We start from the raw sequence: 25,486 nt of genomic DNA, 5'->3' as shown, positions 1-25,486 counted from the left end.
ACCGGAAAACGATCGGAGAAGAAGAGTAATGGTTAGGGTTTCGAGCTTTGGGGATTTCTCTATCTAGAAAACCGAGAGCTTCTCTCTCTAGAAAATAAAAAAACTAGATCTACTAAAATGAGGGCCGTGACCTCTATTTATAGAAAATTTCATTAATTTTTGGCCCCATAAGTTGTCTCGGACAACCCCCTATATTATACTTACACTTGCTTTGGATGAAAAAAAAATGGTCGGCAAGAAAATGATTAATGAAAAAATTAGAGATAAATTCGGCCTTTCTAAGCTGCCTGGGACAACATCCTTTCATGCAGAGATAGTCTAACTAGAACACCTGCTAACTGGATAAAACGCTCCCCTTCTGCAATTGGACTTTTGGAAGAATCAGATACCTCAGGGGTTGTGATATGGTACGGATGCCTCAGGTGTATGGAAAGGGAATAGGTGCCTTAGGAGTCTTCAAATAGAATGGGTGCCGCAGGGGTATTGAGATGGAATAGGCTTTGGTTGTTTGCTTGGTGCTTTCAAAGAGATTTTGGTTCTTTCTATGCTCGGAGCGAATGCTCAGGAATGATTTGGTTTTACGCTCGGGGAGAATGATTTCAAGGAAAAAAATTTTCTTCTTTCTATGCTCGGGGCGAATGCTCTGAAGGATAATTTGATTTTACGCTCGGGGCGAATGCTCTCAGGGAAAAATTTGGTTCTATGCTCGGGGCGAATGCTTTTCAGGAGAAAATGGTTTCTACGCTCGGGGCGAATGCTCTCAGGGAAAATTTGATTTTACACTCGGGGCGAATGTTCTCAGGGAAAAATTGGGTTCTACTCTTGGAGCGAATGCTTTCAAAGAGAATTTGGGTTCTACGCTTGGAGCGAATGCTTTCAGGAAAAAATGGGTTCTACGCTTAGAGTGAATGCTCTCAAAGAGAATTTGGGTTCTACGCTTAGAGCGAATGCTTTCAGAAAAAAAATGGGTTCTACGCTTGGAGCGAATGCTTTCAAGGATAAATTTGGTTCTACGCTTGGAGTGAATACTTTCAAGGAGAATTTTGGTTCTACGCTTGGAGGAATGCTCTCAGGGAGAATATGGTATTTCGCTCGGGGCGGATGCTTTCTGGGATAATTCGGTTTCTTCACTCGGGGTGGATGCTCTCAGGGAGAGTATGGTTTCTTCACTCGGGGTGGATGCTCACAGGGAGAATTTTGTTTCTTCACTCGGGGTGGATGCTCACAGGGAGAATCTGGTTAGGTTTGAATGCTTGGTTTGATTAGAAACTTCGTTTGTGAGTAGAAACTCCGCTGGGGATTTGGACAACAAATATTGCTGAGGACTTTTTGAGTTCAGACCTTGCTGAGGGTTGAGGATGCCTTCAATTGAGGAATTCGGCTAAAAGAAATGTGTTCGAGAATCTCCTGTCACTATTTACCAAAAATAACCATTCCAGTTATCATTGCATGCTTGGTATCTTTTATGACCTGATAGGTCATAAAAGATGCCCCTAGTATGATTTTACTTCCATGACAGATTCATAGGAGTGCAAAAAGTAACAAGGAACAACAAAAGGCTTTTTTATTTCATGAATATTTAAAATTACAAGGATTTCAGGTTTACAACAGACTGTATCTGCCTGAGAACCTCCTTTCATTTCTGATGATCTCTACCATTTCATATGGGCTTGAAAGCCGGCCAGATGTACTGGAGAGTTCGTCATCTTCTGAACTCTGTTCTGCTTTGTATCACACTTGAGGAGACACATTCATCATTTTTCACCTTTGCCTTCTTGTTACCCCATCTTGGGAGGGATATTGGACTACACAGGACTTCTCACACATGACTGAAGCTTGACCTTAACTCGACAGAGAAAGGACTTTGACTATCAACAAACGAGGACTTCGACGGACACAATGACTTAGACTCGAAGAGAGACTGAATCTGCTTCTTAGTCTGATAAGTGTTTTAGGATGGTACAGTCTACCACTCTTAGAATCTTTTAAAAGCCGTATTTAAAGGTGTTTCATTCCTCTTTTCGGTATTTCCATCATGGTTATTATCCCTTTGGGTTGCTTAGTCTTAACCCTCTAGCTTAGAGAGTGTCAGAAGAATCTCTATTGGCGCTTACTCAGACTTTGGAGTAATACCACAATTGTTGGCTTTGGAACGAAAGTCTTGTTGGCTTTCAGAGGCTTTGTCCTTTTTAAAGTCACTGTCATGACCAAATTGCCTTTTCAGGTTTTTGATTCGGCGGACCGCATGCCTTAATTTTTGCCTGGACAGCCTACCCTTGTAGGTTTTCCATCCAGCAGGCTCAACACCCTAATTTTTGCCTAAGCCGCCCTTTCAGGTTTTCAACTTAGCGAGTGAATGACCCTAACTTTTGCCTAGACCACCCTTCGGGATTTTCAGTCTAGCGGGTCTAAGACTCCATCATTTTTTCTTTCTTTCTGTTTCTTTACAAACCTGTGCCTAAATACACTAAAAGGACTTTTAGGTAGGCTTGGGTTCAAACAGGTTGACCTTTGGTAAGTTTTCATGTATTTGACCTAATCTGGCCCTCCAGACTGCCTACGTATCCCCAAAGAGAATGGGAATCAGGTCCGCGTAGTTCGCACATTTGGGTTTCAAGGATTGTTTGCTTTGTTTCTTTCATTTTTTAAGGATTTGAAAGATTTGACCGAACCCGAATTGATCAGGTTGCCTACGTACCCTGTAGAAAGGGATCAGGTTCAATATGTTTTATGACGCAACTCATAAAAGATGTCGTTGGTTTGAATTTGTCAAAGGAGTTTTTTTTAGGCCCAAAGGGTTCGTAAACGGTTTTTGACTTTGAGGTTGTTGGCTTTTAAGCTCTGATCGACCAAGAATGGCCTCCTGGTATATCTAAGCATAGTACTTCTTTAGTTGGTCCAGGTTTGTAGGTTCTGTTAATTTTTCTCCATTTTCATCGAGGAGTCTTACGACTTTTCCAGGCAGGACTTCATCGACGATGTAAGGACCAGACCAGTTTGGATTGGACTTTCCTCTGGGATCAAATACCAGTGCCCTGTATGATTTTAGAACAAGATCTCCTGGCTTTAGATATCTGACTCGGACTTTCTTGTTGAATGCCCTTTCGATTCTTCTTTGATACCCTTGGATGTGGTATAAGGCTCTCAGCCTCTTTTCATCTATCATCTGTAATTCCTGATGTCTGGCTCTGGCCCACTCATACTCTGGCAGATTCGCCTCCATCATGACTCTTAACGAAGGGATTCTCAGCTCAAGAGGGAGGACTGCTTCCATTCCATACACCAGAGAGTATGGAGTTACACCTGTAAAGGATCTAATTGATGTCCTGTAAGCCCATAAGGCAAAAGGAAGTTTGTTCGATCAATCCTTATAAGTCTCGGTCATCTTACTGATTATGACCTTGATGTTCTTGTTCGCTGCCTCTACAGCCCCGTTTATCAGAGGTCTATAAGGAGATGACTTGTAATGCTTGATCTTGAACTCTTCGCACAGGTGCACTACCTCTTTCTTGTAGTGAGATCCATTATCAGAAATCAATTCATGAGGTACTCCGTATCTGCAAATGATATTTGCACGAATGAACTTCACAACTGTATGCGAAGTTATGGAAGCATACGAAGCAGCTTCTATCCACTTCGTGAAGTAATCAATGGCTACTAGAATGTACTCATGCCCACTTGACAATTTTGGATAAACTTTGCCAATGATATCAATCCCCCATACAGAGAATGGCCATGGCGACGTCATAGAATGTAACTCCGATGGAGGCACTGAATGAAATGCGCATAGACATGGCATTTATGACATTTCTTCACGAATGCGAAGCAGTCTGCTTCCATTGTGGGCCAATAGAATCCAAGTCTTAGGATTTTCCTTGACAGCATCTTACCATTCATGTGAGGGCCACAAACACCTTCATGTGTTTGCTCTATGAGCTCTACAGCCTGATCTTCATCAACACAGATAAGTTGTATCCCATCAAATGACATTCTGTACAATTCTTCACCACAAATGATGAAGTTGACAGCAAACCTCTAAAGAGTTTTTCTCTCCTTGCTGGAAGCCTCAGGAGGATGCCCCTTGCCTGAAATGAGATTTCTAATGTCTGTGTACCACGGTTTTCCATCCGTACATCTAGCAGATATCTCTATGGCATTCACATGAGCTGGAGCCCATTGTAACTGTAAGCCCAATGGTTTCCACCTTGGCATTCCCATCTTATTTTGATGATTCCAATACACAAGTGATTTATGATCACTAATGTGTTTGATTGTCTAAGTTGTAGATCATATTGGTGCTAAGACAACATTGCTTGGATTGAGGCCAAGAAGATCTCATTGGACCACATCATGAAGGCCAAAGACATCGAAGTCCAAGACAAATGAAGACTTAAGAATCCATTGAAGACCAAAGTCGTATTTAGATTGTAAAAGATCCAATCTTAGTTTTAGATTTTAGAGGCATAATTAAGTAAATAAACAAACACCCTAAATATACAAGTGATTGACTTTGTGGAGTTCCAACACCTTGGAACCCTCATAGCAATCCCAACTTGGTGTTAAGTTGGAAACCTAAAAACAAGAAATGAAAATCTGCATGAAATAGGCTTCTCGGAACTCCGAGAGAAATTCTCAGAACTCCGAGAATTCTCGGAACTCCGAGAAATGGTCCAGTAGACTTTTTTCCAACTTCTGTTTGTATTCCCGGAAATCCGAGAGTTTTTCTCGGAACTCAGAGAACACTACAACGGTCGGATTTTTAGCCGTTGCGAATTTTCCAGGAATTACAACAATGCCATTGAACGGTCATATTTGGTTTTTCATATATATATGGGCATTCCAAACATTACAATGATGAATCCTAACACTCTAAAACTCCATTTGAACATCCAAAGAGTGAATCAAACTTGATTATGCCTCTCATCCTCTAAAGCTTAGAATTTGGATCATAGGCTAAATTTGTACATCTTCTACACTTTGTAAACCCTTGTGAGGGATTGGTTTTTGTTCTTTCTTTCTTATCAAGAACTTGTATTGGGCAAGTGTTCGGAGAAGCGTAGCCCACTCTCCGTGGTGAAGATTGCCACCAAGGTTAAAGGTAATCGGAATTTGTAATCGGCACCGATCTTCGCCGAAGTTAAGAAGATCACATAGTGAAGCCATCAACGGGTTTGGTTGGTGGAGTGGAGTAGGCCTCGCGTTTGGAGGACCGAACCACTTTAAATCTCGGGTGCAATCTCTCTTACTCTTGCTCTTTATTTGCATTTGCACTTTAGATTTAACTTGTGTGCTTGAATTTTACTGTTGATCTCTTAATTTCCAAAATTGGGTTTGAGTTTTCAAAAGAGTTAAAACTTGTTAGAAACCTAATTCTTCCCTCCTCATTTGTTGCCAATTCGGGACCACCCTTGGAATTTCATTTGGTATCAGAGCAAAGGCTCTTAAAAGATTTTCTTTTTTATAAATCTTTGGTAAATTTTTCTTTAAAAATTTCAAACAAGGGAAAGATCATAAGATCTTTGGCAACTTTCTAATTGTGAAATGGCGGATAGAAATGGAACCGGACTTCCGGAGGGCCATTCCACAACTAGACCTCCCTTCTTTAATGGGTCCAATTATGGACATTGGAAGACAAGGATGCGCATCTATCTTCTTTCGATAGATGTGGAACTTTGGCACATTGTTGAAAATGGATACATGTTGCCTTCCAAACCATTTGAAGAATGGAATGTCATAGAAAAAATGCATGCAAATTTAAATTACAAAGCTATAAATTCCTTGTTTTGCGCCGTATCTACGGAGGAGTTTAATCGAGTTGCTCTTTTTGATTCCGCCAAGGTTATTTGGGATACACTTGCCGTTACCCATGAGGGAACATCTCAAGTTAAGGATTCCAAAATAAACTTCTTAAAGAGCAAATATGAAATGTTTAGAATGGATCAAAACGAAAGCATTTCCGAAATGTATACCCGTTTTTCTAAAATTTCTAATGAATTAGCAAATCTTGGTAAATCTTATCCTATTGATGAGCTTGTGAGTAAGTTGCTTAGGTCTCTTCCTCCATATTGGGATCCAAAGGTAACTGCCATACAAGAATCAAAGAATCTCAAGACGCTAACCATGGAGGAGCTTGTAGGATCTCTCATCACCCATAAGATGCTCCTCACTAGCCGACAAGAGGAGAAGAAACCGAAAGAGAAAGAAAAAGAGAATCGATCTCTAGCTCTAAAAGCCTCCAAAGCAAACTCATCATCCTCTAGCGAGGCGGATAGCGATGAAGAAGAAGCTTCAAGAAAATTTAAAAGCTTATGGAGAAAGAAACATAAAAATGATAAAACAAAGAAGAAAGAAGAAAATGAAGTAGAAGGAGGAATAAGGTACTATAATTGCAAGAAGACCGGACACAAAAGACCGGATTGTCCTCTTCTCAAGTCATCTTCCTCAAAATACAAGGGAAAGAAGGAATGGAAGAAACATAAGGCTCTTGCCGCCGGATGGGATGCGACTAGCACCTCGGGAAAGAGTTCAAGCGAAGGGGAAGAAAAGAAAGATGATCTTTGCTTCATGGCACTCACCCATGAAGATGAGGTAAACTCTAACCCCTCGTGTTATTCATCTAGTAGTGATAGTGAAAAAATATCATATGATGAATTGTGCTCAACCTTGCACTCTCAAATTTTTTAAAATAAAGTTCAAAAGAAATCCATTTCAAAATTAGAAAATGAACTTAATTTTTTGAAAAATGAATCTTCTTCCAAATCTCAAGCACAACTTGAAAATTTTAAACTTGAGATTGAAACCCTTAAGAGTTGTTTGGATGAGAAAACTTGCCAAATTGTAAAACTCCAAGATGTGGGAAGCTCTTCCAAATCTTATGAAGATGAATTTAATGATTTTCTAAATCAAATAACCCATCTTCATAATGAAAATGAAAGGTTAAGATTATGTCTCCATGGATTCTTAAATGGTGACAAAATTATTGACATAATCTTAAAGAAGACTAGTCAAAGACCTAAACATGCATATGATAGGACTAGCGTATCTAACCCTCATGTTAGATGCCATTATTGTGGAATAAATGGTCATTACCAATTCCAATGTGCATCTAAGATTAGGGATAGTGTTGGAACCAAGAAATCTTGGGTTCCCAAAGCCCCCATATGATTATCTTCATATGTGCTTAGATTAGGGGCTTTTGCATTAAGATTGAATATCTTTTTATGGGTAGTTAAAAATCCCCTCTTGCATTGAAATTGTTTTCTAAATAGGGGGAGTTCTAGGTTTGTCTTTTTTCTTGAAAAAGGGGGAGCTTTAAATTGAATATTTCGTCCCTTTGTTTCTCTTTTACCCCAATCTTTTTGATTGATGCCAAAGGGGGAGAGAATTCTAGTGTAAGAAAATATGTATGCTTTTAATTGGAAAATCTCTTGTGCTTGTCATCATCAAAAAGGGGGAGATTGTACGCCCAATGGTTTCCACCTTGGCATTCCCATCTTATTTTGATGATTCCAATACACAAGTGATTTATGATCACTAATGTGTTTGATTGTCTAAGTTGTAGATCACATTGGTGCTAAGACAACATTGCTTGGATTGAGGCCAAGAAGATCTCATTGGACCACATCATGAAGGCCAAAGACATCGAAGTCCAAGACAAATGAAGACTTAAGAATCCATTGAAGACCAAAGTCATATTTAGATTGTAAAAGATCCAATCTTAGTTTTAGATTTTAGAGGCATAATTAAGTAAATAAACAAACACCCTAAACATACAAGTGATTGACTTTGTGGAGTTCCAACACCTTGGAACCCTCATAGCAATCCCAACTTGGTGTTAAGTTGGAAGCCTAAAAACAAGAAATGAAAATATGCATGAAATAGGCTTCTCGGAACTCCGAGAGAAATTCTCGGAACTCTGAGAAATGGTCCAGTAGACTTTTTTCTAACTTTGTTTGTATTCCCGGAACTCCGAGATTTTTTCTCGGAACTCCGAGAACACTACAATGGTCAGATTTTTAGCCGTTGCGAATTTTCCAGGAATTACAACAATGCCATTGAACGGTCATATTTGGTTTTTCCTATATATATGGGCATTCCAAACATTACAATGATGAATCATAACACTCTAAAACTCCATTTGAACATCCAAAGAGTGAATCAAACTTGATTATGCCTCTCATCCTCTAAACTTAGGATTTGGATCATAGGCTAAATTTGTACATCTTCTACACTTTGTAAACCCTTGTGAGGGATTATTTTTTGTTCTTTCTTTCTTATCAAGAACTTGTATTGGGCAAGTGTTCGGAGAAGCGTAGCCCACTCTCCGTGGTGAAGATTGCCACCAAGGTTAAAGGTAATCGGAATTTGTAATCGGCACCGATCTTCGCCGAAGTTAAGAAGATCACATAGTGAAGCCATCAACGGGTTTGGTTGGTGGAGTGGAGTAGGCCTCGCGTTTGGAGGACCGAACCACTTTAAATCTTGGGTGCAATCTCTCTTACTCTTGCTCTTTATTTGCATTTGCACTTTAGATTTAACTTGTGTGCTTGAATTTTACTGTTGATCTCTTAATTTCCAAAATTGGGTTTTAGTTTTCAAAAGAGTTAAAACTTGTTAGAAACTTAATTCTTCCCTCCTCATTTGTTGCCAATTCGGGACCACCCTTGGAATTTTAATAACCTCACAGCTAAAGGTTGAACCTCCATTGTCGCAGAAATGTCTAACATTGAAGCCAAAGTAGCTAGTGCATTAGCAAAATGATTCCTTGTCCTCGACAAATGAGTGAAGGTGACACTCCTAAACTTCTTGACCAAAGATTCCAAATATGTGTGATATGAGATCAACCTCACCTCTTTTGTTTTCTAATCCCCATTTATTTGACAAATGATCAAGATTGAATCTCCGAACACATCTATGTCTTGAATTTGCAAAGCCAAAGCTGCCTCAAGTCCTGCGATGCATGCTTCATATTCTGCCATATTATTGGTGCATTCAAACTGCAACTTGATGGAGATAGGGATATACTCCTTCTTTGGAGATACCAAAACTGCCCCTATTCCTTGACAATGATTATTAACAACTCCGTCAAAATACATAAGCCACATGGTACTCAGAGTCTCTTCTTCAATGTCCATGATCACTTCATTAGGAAAGTCTGCCTTTAGAAAAGCATTCTCCTCAACAGGAGCATCAGCCAACTGCTCAGCAATGACTCGTCCCTTAATTGATTTCTGAGTGACATAAGTGATGTCAAATTCAGACGACAATAGCAGCCATCTAGCTGTTCTTCCAGTAAGAGCGGGTTTTTCGAACAAATACTTCAACGGATCCATCCGTGAGAGCAAAAGTACCTTGTTCGACAATAGGTAATGTCTAAGCCTTTGCGTCGCCCAAACTAATGCTAGACAAGTCTTTTCCAAAATAGTATACTTGATTTCATACTCTAGCATTTTCTTACTGATATAGTAGATAGGCTTTTCCTTCTTAGATCCTGCATCCTGCTGAGCAAGCATACAACCCATTGCCGTATCTGTGATAGATAAGTACAACAACAGCGGTTGACTAGGAATGACTGGTGATAAGACAGGAGGTAAAGACAAGCACTGCGTGACTTTTTCAAATGCTTCTTAACATTCATCATTCCATTTCTTGGAAGAATTCTTCTTCAATAACTTGAAGATGGGTTCACATGTCATGGTTAGATGAGATATGAATCTCCTCAAGTATTGCACTTTGCCAAGGAATCCACAAATCTGTTTTTCCGTCTTTGGTGGTTGCATTTCTTGGATAGCCTGATAGGTAGCACTAGCATTCTTAAGACCAAATGGCATTACTATGTAGTAATATGTCCCCCATTGAGTAATGAATGCTGTCTTCATCATATCCTTAGGCGCCATTTTAATTTGGTTGTACCCTGAGAATCCATCCATGAAAGATAAGACTGCGTGTACAGCTGTATTGTCAACCAGGAGATCAATGTTCGGAAGCGGAAAGTCGTCTTTCGGACTTGCCTTGTTCAAATCTCTGAAATCAATACACATCCTGACTTTCCCGTCCTTCTTGGGCACCGGTATGATATTTGCAAGCCATTCAGGATATTCAACTACTTCGATGAATTTCACTTCTAGTAGTTTCTTAACCTCATCATGAACTTTCAACTCCCATTTTGTTTTAAGTTTCTAGAGTTTTTGCTTCTTCGGCTTGATGCCAGGGATTAGAGGTAATTTGTGTTGGACAATGTCGTCACTCAATCCTGGCATGTCATCGTAACACCAAGCAAAAACCTCCTTAAACTCTTTTAGCAAGGTGATTAATTCTTCGCGCTTCTCAGGAGATAAAAGTTTGCCAATCCATATCTCCCGAATTAAGGCTTCATCACCTATATTTACGGTTTCAATTTTCTCTTCGAGTGGTTTTGCTCTGCGACTCTCCTCTTGTTGAATCATATGTTTGATTTCAAGGGGAGTTTCGTCAGCTTCCTCATTAGAGGGGGAGTCTTAATTGTTATTATTAGTTACTTGATCAGGTTTAGAAGCAGAATCAGTAGAAGAGACAAGTACAGGAATATATACAAAAGAGTCTTTTATTTCATCAGAATCAATGATTACATCAGTAAGATAGCCCACAGCAGGCTTTACAGACTCTGAAACAGAACGAACAGACAAGTCGACATCAGTATCGACACAACTAGAAATATGTACAGATGAAAAATTAATGAAGACGTCCTCGAACTCGGACTCGACGCCACCAGGGACAGACTCGTCACCCACTCCAGAAGTAGACCCGACCTCTACAGTACCTGCATAAAAAGAAAAGTTAGAAATGACAGACTCTGGGTCAGACTCAGAAACTGACACAAAATTTGAAACGACTGACTCTTTTGAAGGGACTGGACTATGCTAAAGGACTACTTGGGGTATAACCTGTGAGGTCAAATTATCCAAAGGTCCCACGGCTGGGGTGATGCAGCTCTTTGGGTTCATGAAATGTGTGTCTCCTCCAATCATCGCAATGATTGGTGCCTCAACTTGGAACAAGGAGTCTAGGAGTTCAGATTCAAAGTTCTCAACCCAATCTATCTCTGGCTCAGCTGTCTCTGCAATCTGCTCAAAGAAAAAGTCCTCTGGTAGCTCATCAGTAAAGAAAATCTGTAGTCCTGGCAATTTTGCCCCATTCTCATTATACAATGACTCAGGAAAACCGTAATATGGACAATCAGCCCCTTCCTTTCTGAATTGGCCGTTCATGACCAGACTGTATGGTCCCATCGGAAATTCTAGGCCCCTGCGACGGCATGCAGCCCATTTTAGCATGTAAGCTTTCATTTCCTGGACTTCTTTTCGAGTTGGCTGATACCCTAACCCGAATATCCATTCACCATCTTCATTTCTCGCCATTCCGTCAGGCCTTGCAAATTTCTCCCCAGGCTAGCTCCCTGGACATACCCATGCCGTCGCATTATTCTTGCTAGATGGACATTGGTGCTTGTTAAAAACATGATTTCCTCATTCATGGCGTCCTCCATAGTAATAGTAGAGACTTCTAGTGAGAATCCTGTCAGGCTAACATCCTTGGCATGTTCGACATTTGATTCACCAGTTATCTGTCCAATTTTGGATTCTGGATCTCCTCGCATTGTAATCACTTTGTTATTCCGGATGAATCTCAGTTTTTGATGTAGCGTTGAAGGAATAACTCCGACCTTATGCAGCCATGGTCTGCCTAGGAGGAGAAAAAAAGAGGTTTTGATATCAACCACTTGGAATTCGACTTCAAAAGTTTCTCCAATCTCGATCTCAGTGGCTAATATCCCGATCACATCTCTTCTAGTGCCGTCATATGCCAATATGCATTGTTCAGATGGTATGAAACTATCTGGCCCAAATCCCAAGGTAACGGCGGTGCTCAAAGGACATACGTTCAAGGCTGACCCGTTATCCACTAGCACTTCAGGCACTCTCTTCTTGTTGCAAATTATGGTAATCCTGAGAGGACAGGTATGGTCTCTTCCTTCTGGAGGTAGGTCTTCGTCAGTAAAAGACAACACCTTGGAAGCTTTGGCCACGACCACTAAGCTAACCAACTCGTCAGGGGTGATTTCAACTGACACTCGGGACACATTCAACTCATGGAGTACTACTTGTCTATGCTTTGGCGATGCCATTAATAGACCCCATATGGAAACATTAGCTTGCGTCTTCTTCAATTGCTTCAGCAAATTGTCTTCTTCTTCATCCAGACTCTGTTTCTGCTTTTGGTTTTCTGATGCCCTTGCTACTTCGACAGGCTTCTCGACTCGTAGCTCGGCCGGTTTAAAGACACGTCCACCATGTGTAACATGGCGGAGTTCATCACATGAGTCATTCAGAAGTAACAGATCTTCATCCTCCAACCTTAAAACATAAGGAACTTTTTCTTTGCTCTCTTCTTCTCCATACTTGAGGACATATGAACATTCGGCAGATTCTGCAAATCCCCCATCTCGAGTAGACAGTACATAAGGCTTCTCGTTTTCGGTATCTTCATCTTCCTCTTCCCATCTCAGAACATATGGTTCCTCAGAGATTACAGCACAGATACGGGAATGATCCAAAACGATTTCTTCTATAAGGATCGCATAAACATTTGGCGGAGGAATGGCATGTGTCGGCAAGGGATTGCGAGTAACATTAGGAGCTTCAACAAAAAATTTCTTCGCCTCAATCATGTCTTGAATCTTATGCTTCAATGCCATACATCTATCAATTAGATGTCCGACACTCTGATGGTATTCACAATAATAGTCCTTCCTCCAGTACCTTGGGAGAGGGTTTGGAACCTCTCTGGTTTCTAATAGTTCGATCTTCTTGTCTCTCAACAATTTCTTCAATGCCACTGAAAGGGAATATGGCAAAGGATCGAATCGTCTCGGTTCCTTCCTCTCTGGGAGACCTTCACCAAAGTTTACCCTCCTTACTGGCGGGGCAGTATTCACATTATGAACCTCTTTAGGTGCTATCATAGGTCTTTTCCCTTCTCTTGAATCAGAAGAAGTTCTTGACCTTAGGCCCTTGGACAACGCATCCTCTATTTGGGTTCCTGTCTTAATGAGATGATTGAAATCAAGGAAGTATTGGATGACCATGTGATGAAAATACTGCGGGGACAGATTCTTGACGACAATCTTGATCTGGTCTTCATTTGACAATCGGTGGGTCATCAGAGCTGCCTTCCTTCTCCATCTTAGGATGAAGGAAGTGAAGGTTTTATTATGGCCTTGCTTCAATGCTTTCAGATCCCTCTTAGTTACGTCAATCCCCTCCTCCATGGAGAACTGCTCGACGAACCTATTGGCAATATTCTCTAAGGTTCGGATCTCTTCGGATTTTAGGCTCAAAAACCATTTCTTTGCGGTTCCGACTAGAGATCGAGGGAATAGGAGAGCAATCTGCTCTGAAGATAGACCATGCTGCTGTAGAAGTGGAAGAACAGACATTAAATGGCTTCTAGGACACCCTGTCCCATCACACTTATCCATACTAGCACTTTGAATCTCAGAGGCAGTGTGACCCGTGGGTATATCATAAAATCAGTCATATTTAACTTCTTCGGGCCTTGGAATTTTATATTCTCCATCTCTTGAGTCAGCTTGTCTAATCTGTCTGTTATCACCTTGCCTTTATCAGCTCTATCCAGATGAGGGTGACAATTCTCTTCTGCATACTGTTCATCATCAAAGTCATCCTCAACAGTGAACACTGCTGGTCTAGTCGCCACAGGAGGTGGAGGCATAATCGGGGTTTGCTGGGGTGCATGTTCTTTAGAAGTGGAACCTCTGTCATTTTTTAGCCTGACTATCTCATCACTCATATTATTCATTTGTTGAACCATAGTCTTCATCAACTCATTCATCTAGGCCAGAGCGGTTCCAGACTCAGCCATTTGTTCAGGCGTGGGTTGAATGGGTGAAAGAATTTCCTGAAAATTTGAAATAGGTAACAGAAGAGAGGTAAAAGAAGTAGGTGAAGAAGAATATCGACTCAGCTTGGAATCAGATGTCTGACGGGACCAGGTTGGTTTTGAAATTGTAATTTTCTTTGGAGCAATGGCTGCTCAATCAAGAATCCTGAAATGGAAGTATAAACACTAGATTAAAACATTGATAATCGTGATAAGATATTTTGATCAAATAGTGACAAGAGAAACAGAAACACACTTTCATTAATGAAATTCAAACTGTGATTACAATTGACGAAAAATACTAATCTGTGATCACAACTAGATAAGCAAACTAACAATAACGGGAAATGAAGAAATCAAGATAACAAAACATGATAGAGATCTTCAAGGTCCCTCATTCCGAGCTCTCCGACTTGCGGGCTCTTTAGATGTTTTTTCATGTCGGACTTTAGCTGCTAAAGAAAATCTCCTCTCTATATTTTTGTTTCCCCAAGCAGCCACAATGGATCTAATGAGATCAGGAGTGCGATCTTCACAAAGAGGAGGGACTATGGCTCCGGGAGGACATGGAATTCCCGTAACCTGATGGAGAAATTGTGTGGGTGCATAAAAAGAAGATTTCTCGATACCCATGAGGTAAACAAACGGATGTGGGTAGGTGCTAGTGAAAACTTGGAAGCATGAATGACTCACCCAGCAAAAGTGGCTCTCCTCTACATACTGCAACCAATTGTGCCATTCATCAATGGACTGAGGTTGATTAGCCATTGGTTGCCATACACGAAAATTCCTTAGGGTATACGGATTTTGGTTTTGTCACTGAAGAACCCTAAGTTTTTCACCAAGCCAAACATATAACAATTTAACACACCCACAGAAATTATTTTTGACCTCTTGAATAGCGATAAGGTCTAGTCCTAAGAAGGTCTCTGCTAACATGGTGAGTATAAGATTCCTCCCTTCATTAATTTTGTTTACCACGGCTAACAAGGTTAACGGGGCAACACGAGGGTTTTTTCGAATGACATATCGCACAAAGACACCAAAAATCAAAGCATTACGTCGACAACTCTGAAACTGGGAGTTGGTAGGATCGACGTTTTCTGAAAAAAGTGTAATGAGGTTTTGAACTTGCACACACGTATCCGTTAAGCATGGAAGAGCATCAACGGTTTGATTTTTGAATAGCTTGCAAAAAAGAAAATGAGAGGAATCTATATTCGAAGATCGTATCCAAAGTTCCTCGGTTGGGAGCTCTAATAAAGCACACAAATCTTCAAATATAGGACATAGCTCAAAGGATCCAAATCGAAAAATGTGAAGATTAGGATCTCAGAATCCAGCGGCTGCTTGGAGAAACTTCCAATTTATATCGGAGACACTCAAGTGATTGAAGGTACAGATGAACTGATCAGCCATACTCCTTTCCGAAGGTTCCCGCGGAAGAGCACTAATAGTCTCACTTATCCAGCTTTTCAACACATTATTCGCCATGATTTGACCTAAACACAAAGAATAGGATGGGATAATTAGGAAATGAAGATAACCTGGAAGAAACAAAGAATAGAGATAATCTTAGCAATCAATCACAAGAAGGATACAATTAGCAACACCGAATGTTCCATTGATGATCAGAAGCTCAGAAAAGAGACCACGGTCACAAAATGGCAAAAGTAGATCATAGACCGGGTCTAAATCTGGAAGATGGACGTCAAACTATATGATCAAAAGATCGATAATGATAGACTATGGCCATAGAGACAGCGGACAAGCCATCGACCATATCTAAGACAAAACAAGCAAAAATCTGAGTAATACATATGCAATATGAATCTATGACACAACAAAAGAATGGATGAATGAGGTTTGAATTCGAAGGATAATAATAAGTAGAATTTATCATCACTAGATCAAGGAATAAACCACGGCTATAAGTATGACTAGTAGGAGTCACCAACCGGGTTTAAATCTGAAGGATGATTTATATGATTGATTGCTTCACACTAGGAATCCCCACTAGAAAGTAGGTCCCGGTCTTATAATCAAGGAAGTATACAGACGGATTTTCCAGGAATAGATCAAAAGATAGATCACGGCCATGAGAGTGGTAAATAAGAACCACTGGTCGGGTCTAGATCTCGGAGATGGATTGATGGAATTGATTAGATTAGATAAGGAAGCCTCACTAATGAGTAGGCCCTAATCTGATAATCAATATATACATATATATACATATATATCATAACCAAATGCACCAGCCCTAAATATAATCTCGCAGAGTCAAGACACTTGACTCAAGACAGACATGTGAGTATACTAGGACTGCGTTGTAGCCACATAAGGTGAACTACAATAATCTATAGACAGGACAGGGCTCATAAATCTAGGCTCCACATGTGTAAGCAACACATATTCCTCCTTATATGAATGCAATACATATATAAGCACATGCGACTCCTAATTGGGTTTTACTAAATCAGCAAATATATTCATGTACATAATATATGTAGAATGAAAGTAGAGCTCCTGACTCAATCAATCAGGCACTACGCATATGATCCATACTTTAGATGTATAACACAAGTACACCGAGTGTTATACATAGTATGCTTCATTGCTCACCTGCTGCTGTAAACACAAGTACACCGAGTGTTTACGACTGCAGCACTGGCGCATAGCTTGGAAATAGATACAACATCACTATCAGGGTAATGACATCCCATCTGGCACGCACTGTATCTATCCCATGGAGCCAATAAAGAAAAATAATGAAAGAAATAAAAAAAACAATGAAAGAAGTAAAGAATATGATAATGCATGATGTGCAGTGTGTGAATCCCTTTGTTTTAAACACCTATTTAGTGCCCCCGGATTCTAAGCGAAAAAGTTCCCATTTATAATAATTTCAGCCCAAATTTCTTCAAAATTAATTAAAATGACATTTTAACTAAGTTAGGCAATATCTTAAGAAATCCCAAGCAGAGTCGCCAGCCTGTGGACCCTGATCCGAGAGAGGCGGGGGACAAGCCCTCGAAAAGTCTCTAGATCATCCACGTGAAAGAGAGCTCTACCAAGGAACTCTAAAAAAGAATGCGTCTCACAGCATGAGTGGCGATGTAAAGTGAGATACCTCTCGATTCGGGGACTAGCCCGGATTCGAGACGTACCTTAAACAAAGAAGAGTCGCCATCCAAGGAAGTAGGCCTTGGATCCCATACCATGCTCTGTTGCAATGAATAACCAGAGATATAAAAGAAGGTTTGTGCCTGGTTATGAATTTGGAAGGTCCGAAGAGCACCTCATCCGCCCAAGTGCAAGCACGTGGTCTCTTATGCTATTTATTTATTGATTTTGAAGAATTTTGGGCCAAAGACATGTGAAATGGGAACATATATCTCCGAGAATACGTCTATCTAATCATGCATGTCCCGGAGATGAATAATAAGCACATGCAAAAGAAATGAAAGAAATGTCACCTAAGAATAGCTAGGTTATGAGTGTCATGCCTAATTGGTGTCTATGTTCTGATGGGCAAACACATGCATGCTACAGCTAAAGGTATAAGGTCTGTACATGAAAGCAAGAAAACACACATCACAACTTGACTCCACACACGACTCGAAACGACAAATCCTAGACTCTAATGTGATACTTGACTCAGACCATGATGGCCATCCATCCCGGCTGCTCTACGTATCCCGACCTCGGAAAGAATCAGAGTCGACGTAGTTCGGTGACCTATTCTGAACCTATTCTGAACTACGATGCCTAACCATCTAAGACTGCTATCCTAGACTCGATCAACTAGACCCGACTAGTTTTTAAAGCTTTTTGCACGATTGCTTAAGTTCAAGTGAATTGTAATTTTTAGGACTCTCTATATGCCCTAACTAATGCAAGTTGGTTAGCCTTAAGCTAATACAGGTGGTTCCTATATCCTGGGTGTAACTAGGCAGTGTGTCTTATGAAAAATCATGGATTAACTAAGTATTTCCTAGTCTAGCCATCGGCTCGACTAAGTGTCTAACCGACCACGAATCGAGGCCTCCTAACTCTAGGGACACTCACACGACAAGACACACAAAGCATCAATATAACCAGGACAGACTCCTAACTCTAAGACACCCCAAAAATATAGGACAGACTCCTATCTCTAGAGGGAGATCTTTTTGAAAAGGTTTGCAAGATTTGTATTTTTTTAAAAGTTTGAAATGTTTATTTTTGAAAGGTTTGGCTGGACCTGGGATAAAGATCCCAAGCTGCACTACGTACCCTGTGGAAAGAGATCAAGCCAACGTAGTTCTGAAATTCATTTTTCTAACTACTCCTAATGACTCAAGATTTTTGAGATTTTTAATTTTTCAGATGTTTTTTATGTTTTTGACTCAAGAGGACATAATCCTATCATCATAAGGGTAGGACAGACTCCTGATATCCCGCAAAGGTTGGACAGAATCCTATGCTTTGCGGGGAGGGCCGGATGGAATCACATCTCTGCAAGGGTTGGACAACATCCTATACCTTGTAGGATTGGATAAAATCATATGATTTGATGAGAGGTTGGACAGAATCCTAACCCCTATGATGATAGGACAGACTCTTGAAACTGAAGGACTGACTCTCTAGCTAAGAGAGATTCATGTGCTAAAAGACTGACTCTGAAATTAGTAATTCTAAGAAGGAGGTGCTAGCATGTCTCTTAAAAGAGAGGGAGGACAACTATGACCAATGAGACAAAGCCTATATCCAAATGATTTGACTTTTCAACCGAGACATAGCTTGTCTCTTTAAAAGGGGTGGGCTCTAGATGACTCTTTCATTGCTAGGGCAATGAGAAGAAGAATCTAATGTCTTAAAGGAAATACATCTAAAAGACTGGGCAAGTCTTTTAAATAAAAGAGGGGAGTGCTACTTGGACTGAGCAAGTCCCCTAATGATGGGCTTGGGCTAACGCCTTCATCGCCCTTGAAATAAAGAAGACAAACTCCTTGAAGTCAATGAAATTCTTGACCCTAGAGACACTTCTATAAAATACCAAAGCCAGGTTTACCTGTGAATCAAAATAAAATCCTAAGTCTTTGACTTAATTCTATCTTTATCTCATTATAATACTGATTTTGGGGAGACCAGGCCGGACCTGCTCTATCTAACACATGAATTTGATTTAAATATATAAGTTTTACAATTTATGATCTAAACTCCTTCCAGATATACTTTATCAATCACAATAAGGCTGACCACAAATAGTTAAGATGTAAAGGTTTTATGTCTAGAATTTCATGCACACAAAACATCAACAGCCTATTATAGTAAAATCTCATGAACATCAACTTTGAAAACTGTCTTAAAATCTCATCACAATTTTTCACAAAATGAGCAACACACTCCTTAATTTTCAACAGCTCAAACTTAAATAATGAACTTAGAGTTAAAGCTAAGTGAGAAAAAGTTTGCAGTTTGTATGAGTGATTATCCTCACAATGCCCACACAACATGATAAAACCCTCAACAAAACAGAGGCTCGATAATACAAACTCAAATATGTGAAATTCACTCTCTATTGTTAAACCTAAATTTTTTTTTAAGTATTAAACTAAAAATAAATTAGGATAACTAACCTATGTTCTAAAATATTCATGACTCAGATATTCCATCAAAATGGTAATATAAATACCCACAAGATCACAACTTGAAACTGTACATATCATGAGAGAACAATTTTCAGGTTATACATAAAAGAATTAAGTCAATCTGTTATCAAACCACTCGTCAATTCAACCCAAATACTACATAAAACAATATGATACTCAAGTTATATGCCCAAACAAAATGAAGGACAACTACCCTGTAAATGCCCATGGCCAAGAACAAAGGGAAATATGAAGCTAGTTGAACCCTTATTTTCTATTGGTTCAAAAGCACAGCCAAAGAGATAATGAATCAAAATTCCAACCAAGGTGAGAATTATTCATTTAAGATATCTATGGTATTTAAAATATCATGACAAATTGGACAAAGCTATAATCATCTCATCCTAAAAAATGAATTATTACGAGCTATCGTAACCCCTGAAAAGCTTCTACAAAACAATTGAAAAATAATTATGAACTGGAACACATCAAATGCCAACAATGTCTTGTTTTTATATTTGCATTTAATTAAAGAGTATATGATATAATATCATATGTGAATCCCCAACAATATAAAGAAATAAATTACTGTAATATCAACAGCTTATGGCAACTCTCATGAAATATTCAGGAGAAAACACTGAGCAAGAAAATATAGCTTATGTAATTAGATAAAATAAGAATAAATTTTTTCCTTAAATATGGCCTTGACTTAGAGCTTCTATAAACAAATGAGCATATCCTAAGAAAATAACATGCATGCATAATAATAGTATACAAAATATGAATACTATATGATACTTAAAACTAAACTTGGGACAAAGAGAACAAGAAATAAAACCAATGAACTATGCTAATTCAAGCAAAGTCACTTCGACATCATGTGCAAAATATCTAGAGAATTATAAGCAAGAAATGAAGAACCTACAGGGGCATTTTAATTAATATGAGTCTGACAATGCATAAGTTTAAGAAATCATACATATACATTCAGGTTATAGTCCTAATTTAATTTTTTCCTCTAACCTTACGCTACAGATGAACCAGATTCCTAATCAGACCAACACATATCAAACATTACATAGAGGTCTATCAATTCATTAAAAAATATTACAAGCTCTTACATAGCAAGATACTTTACAGACGTTAAATTTAATAATATAGACAATACCATTTTCTTGAAAAAGGCCAAATTGATTGGATGCAAATATCCCATCATAATAATGTAGCACTAATAATTATCAATACCAACATAAACATTGCCCCTCCTAAATAATATAGTCAACATAACTGTTTGTAAACAATTAATTGACAGAAATTAATTTCGGCCTTCACAATTAGCCTATTAATAATAAATATTGAAATTTTCAATAGAAGATGTGGATATAAAAGCTCCTATCATTTCATTACATCTGTTTATACATAAGGTCCATTTTCATTTTAGTAGGTACATCCGTAACAGATCAATGAATGCAATACATACAGTTAAGCAACCATTTTTTTATTAATATGAAATCTGATGACTAAACAAATGACACACACCTTTTAAATTTTATATGCATAACATTCTACAACATCAACCCCTACAATCATTTGATTGAGCATAAACACTTCTTGTTGGACTTTTTGGGAACAACTAAATGCAACTATCATAAGACAAACTGACTTTAATGCAAATCAGCTTATACACCTGTGTTATATGTGGCAAAATAAACAACTCTGAGCGAACAATTCTCGCAGATGTGGATACAATGTAATAAAGTTGTCCACTAAAAAAAATTTATACAAGCCAATATAGTAAGTATCATACAAACCAAAGCTGTAAAATATTAAAGGCCATCCTTATGAAATGTTTTTATCAAAATAAGAGGAAGTTGCTTTATCTACCTAAATTTTCCTGATACTAATTCACCTTTGTATTTAACAAAAAATAAATTTCTACTTATCTTCACTCTCAGAATATAAAGAAAATATCGTTTCATCTCTTCCTAGATGAGGACATCTATAAACCAATAAAATAAGTAAATCCATTAGGACAATTTGAATAAACTAATCTAAACCAAATATTACTGATTCTAATCAAATAACATGTGAATTTTTCGTACTGCTATCATGAACTGATGTCTAAAAAAACGTGTATGTTATCTGCACCTAAAGAGATTTCTGAAGAATACATTTAACCAAAATTTTTGAATCTCTCTCATTTTTCTTGTAACAATTGTACAAATGATAATGTTTCTCACTCATTAGAGTATAATTTACACTTCAATTACTCATCAGTGATAAAAAAAATGTAGATTTAGAGCTTGAGGAGTAGAACAGTGGAAAAAATGAGTTAAATCTTCTTATTTTTTCCTTACTCCTCACTTCACTAACATTATAGTTTCAGAAATCATATTACAAGCATAAAATCCATTTTCTAAATAACAGATATCAACAAATTCACCACAGATCTGAATTAAGAAGATTATTATCCATAAAAATATGAAGATCTTCTTAAAAAAAAATAGTACCTGTTGAAGACGATCTTTAGAATTATTCACGAAAGCCTTTTTTAGTAGAACTTTGAAGAAATCTCTCCAAAACGGGAAACGACCAAAGAAGAAGATGATCGATAAAGGAGGGGAAAATAGTAGAAATCAGCTGGATCCTAGTCGGAGGTATGACCGGAGAAGATGATAAAAAAATGGTGAAGAAAGATTATTCTCTCTCTCTCTCTTTTCGCTCTGATTTCTCCCTCAATTTCTATCTGAAATGGAAAAAATTGGGTGATCTTTAGGTAAGGGGTAAAAATGAAGAAGAAGAATCAGAAATGATGGAGGCTTGAAATAGATCGTTGGATCTATGGAAAATTCGTCGGAATATTAGAAAATCAACCATAAAAGTTGATCGGAAACTTAAATTTTGGCAAAGAAACGTTTGAGAAGAAGATCTTGATGTGAAAAGTTAAGGTGTCTAGTTAAAGAGAAGAGCAAGATCTGCCAAAAGGATGAAAGTGAAAGAGATTTATAGTGATTGAATGAGCAAGAGCCTAGGCCAAGGTTCGTCGGAGATGAGAATATGGCCGGAAAATCCACCAGAAAATGATCGGAGAAGAAGAGTAATGGTTAGGGTTTCGAGCTTTGCGGATTTCTCTCTTTAGAAAACCGAGAGCTTCTCTCTCTAGAAAATTAAAAAAAAAACTAGATCTGGTAAAATGAGGGTCATGACCTCTATTTATAGAAAATTTCATTAATTTTTGGCCCCATAAGTTGTCTCAGACAACCCCCTATATTATACTTTCACTTGCTTTGGATGAAAAAAAAATGGTCCTCAAGAAAATGATTAATGAAAAAATTAGAGATAAATTCGGCCTTTCTAAGTTGCCGGGGACAACATCCTTTCATGCAGAGATAGTCTAACTAGAACACCTCCTAACTGGATAAAACGCTCCCCTTCTGCAATTGCATTACGATCACTCTCCCGGGTCGTTTGCTAGGCAAATCAGCTCGGATTTCGACGAAATTTTGCAGGGACCTTGGTGGGACCCTAACTTAGCTTAGGGTGAAATGTGGGACCCTAAGTCACTGATTTGATGAGTTTTTGCACAAAATTGGAAGGTCTAGGGTCCGGTCAAAATGGGGTGTCTATAATGGCATAAGAGACCAGGTGCTCGCACTCGGGCGGATTGAGATGCTCTTCGGACCTACCTCATCCGTAATCAATCACGGACCCATATATATTTCTGGTTATCCATTGCACAGAGGATTTATTTTTGGGGTTCCATGGCCTATCCATGGATGGTGACTCTGAGTTATTTTAGGTACGTCTTGGTTTCGAGCCCTGGCTCCGAATCAAAAGGTATCTCTTTCATTTATCGTCACTCGTGCTATACTGTGAGGGTGGCACCTGTTTTGAGAGTTATTTGGTAGAGCTCTCCTTCATGTGGATGATCCCAAGGACCGACAGGGGACCCTTTCCCTTGCCGCCTCCTCTGGATCGGGGTTCACAGGCTACCGATTCTGTTGGGGAGTTCTTGAAATATTGCCTAACTCTGTTAAAATGAAATTTTATTTAATTTTGAAGAAATTTTTGCCAAAATCATTCTTAATGGGAACATTAACGTTAGATTTCAGGGGCACCAAATAGGTGGTGCGTAAATAAAACAAGGGCTCACACACCACTTTCATCCCTGCATATATTATCCTGTTTTGTGGTTACTCTCCTGCTGTAGTTTGTTGTGGATATACTATCAGATGACATATTCGAGATACTATGAGTAGGAGCCGTGAGGGCTATACTAGCCTTCTACTGCCACCGCACTAGTAGTATACTCAGCACCTGGACACTTTGTGTGTAAAACGGACATAGTTCGTGCACTGGACTCTATGTCACAGTGTACAAGTAACTATGCACCCGGCCAGGTGGACCTCGCAGCCTTACCCCCTCTATATACTGCATTGTCCTTTTGTTTGCATATAGGGAGGAACATGTGTTGCTAACACATGTGGAGCCTAGAGTTAGGAGCCTTGTCCTATTTATAGACTAGGGTAGCTCACTTTATGTGGCTACAGACGCAGTCCTAGTACACTCATCAGTCTGTCATGAGTCAAGACTTCCTTGACTCCGCTAGATTAGACTAGGGTTGGTGCCCCTGGTTAGGATATATGTATATATATATATACTTGTACTTATATGTATACATATTATTTATTAGATTATGGCTTACCTTCTAGTTAGGTTTTCTTTCCTAATCTAATTAATTAATCCTATCCATCCTTTTCATGGAATATCATCAGGTCATTGGCTATTAGCCATAATCTATCATTTAGTTCATTGATCATGAGTCTGTTTCTATCATGAATTTACCTTTTTTATATCATACCATGACCATTAATGGATTTGTTATGTCCTGCCCATCTATCTCATGAGTGCATGATTATTGTTGAGATCTAAACCTATTTAGTTTATGGGTGTTTATCTTTCCTACTCTTTCATACCCCAAAAGAGAATAGTCATGTCGAGGGAAGACTTAAAGGAGCAGATTGAGGATTCCTTGAGACCCTGTTGATGTTGGTCATATTATCACTGCCTATTTTCCTTTAACCGTCATAGACAGTCTCTCTTTGACCTTTCAATTCGAAATACCCATTGATATGCTCAAGTTTGCTCTTATCTTTATTTGTTTAGAATTTTTTTCCCTTCACTATTGATCTAGTGTGAGTGCTTCCAAGTCAAAAGTCTGTGTTCAGCGAAAGACCATTTTTCCAAAAGACTGGCCATTCCCAAACTCATTCGATCTAAGCAGTATATTGCTTCACGCACATGGTCAACATTAGTCTTTTGTTGCCTCATTTAACTTAGACCTTATGAAGTTGCCTTTTCTGAGATTCCTACTCCGGGATAGAACTCTATAGTCATTATTGTCATGGAGGAAGGCATGTTACTTGTGAACCTTTAGTGCCAGTTCATTACTTTTGAAGAAGTGTCTTGTGTTTTGAGTCTGGCTTTTGTTGAGTATATGCCACTTCTCATTTCAAAGTTGGCAAGTCAAGTTATGTCAATATTAGTCTTGAGTGTATTGAGTCTGTTAGTCCTTCTCATTGAGTCAATGTTTAGTGCTTGTGAGGTTCGTTAAAAAAATGTGTCATGTCAATCAGTCTTTCTCGTTCAAAGTAAGTGTTTAGCTCTTTGATAAAATTCAATGTAGAGCCCATTGAAGCGCGCCAAAAATCATCAATGTATTTACAGTTTTCAATTCAATAAAGCATTTGGTTTCGTATAATTGATACTCTATGATTCACTCTTAGATCTAATGTTTAAACAAATAAAGACACCCTTTACGGATGAGAATGCAGACGAAATTCCTCTTAAGACCTGAAAAAGGTCAAACGAGAGGAAGAGTGTCGAGAATAGCCACTTGAAGAAGAAATCGAAGC

At 38.9% G+C, this 25,486-nt stretch overlaps 1 protein-coding gene across 1 annotated transcript; it reads right to left on the bottom strand.

Moving 5' to 3' along the window:
• Positions 1 to 11,356: 11,356 nt before the first annotated feature.
• LOC143869750 (uncharacterized) lies at positions 11,357 to 13,474 on the bottom strand. The gene has a single exon (XM_077376310.1). It carries the CDS (start codon positions 13,472 to 13,474, stop codon positions 11,357 to 11,359), a length of 2,118 nt encoding a protein of 705 aa, XP_077232425.1.
• Positions 13,475 to 25,486: the final 12,012 nt, after the last annotated feature.

This window comes from Tasmannia lanceolata, unplaced genomic scaffold (assembly GCF_043159265.1).
Source record: "Tasmannia lanceolata isolate RefF3 unplaced genomic scaffold, GAP_Taslan_0.1 ptg000003l, whole genome shotgun sequence".
NCBI classification, from domain to species: Eukaryota; Viridiplantae; Streptophyta; class Magnoliopsida; order Canellales; family Winteraceae; genus Tasmannia; species Tasmannia lanceolata.
This window is presented reverse-complemented; position numbering and strand designations above follow the sequence as displayed.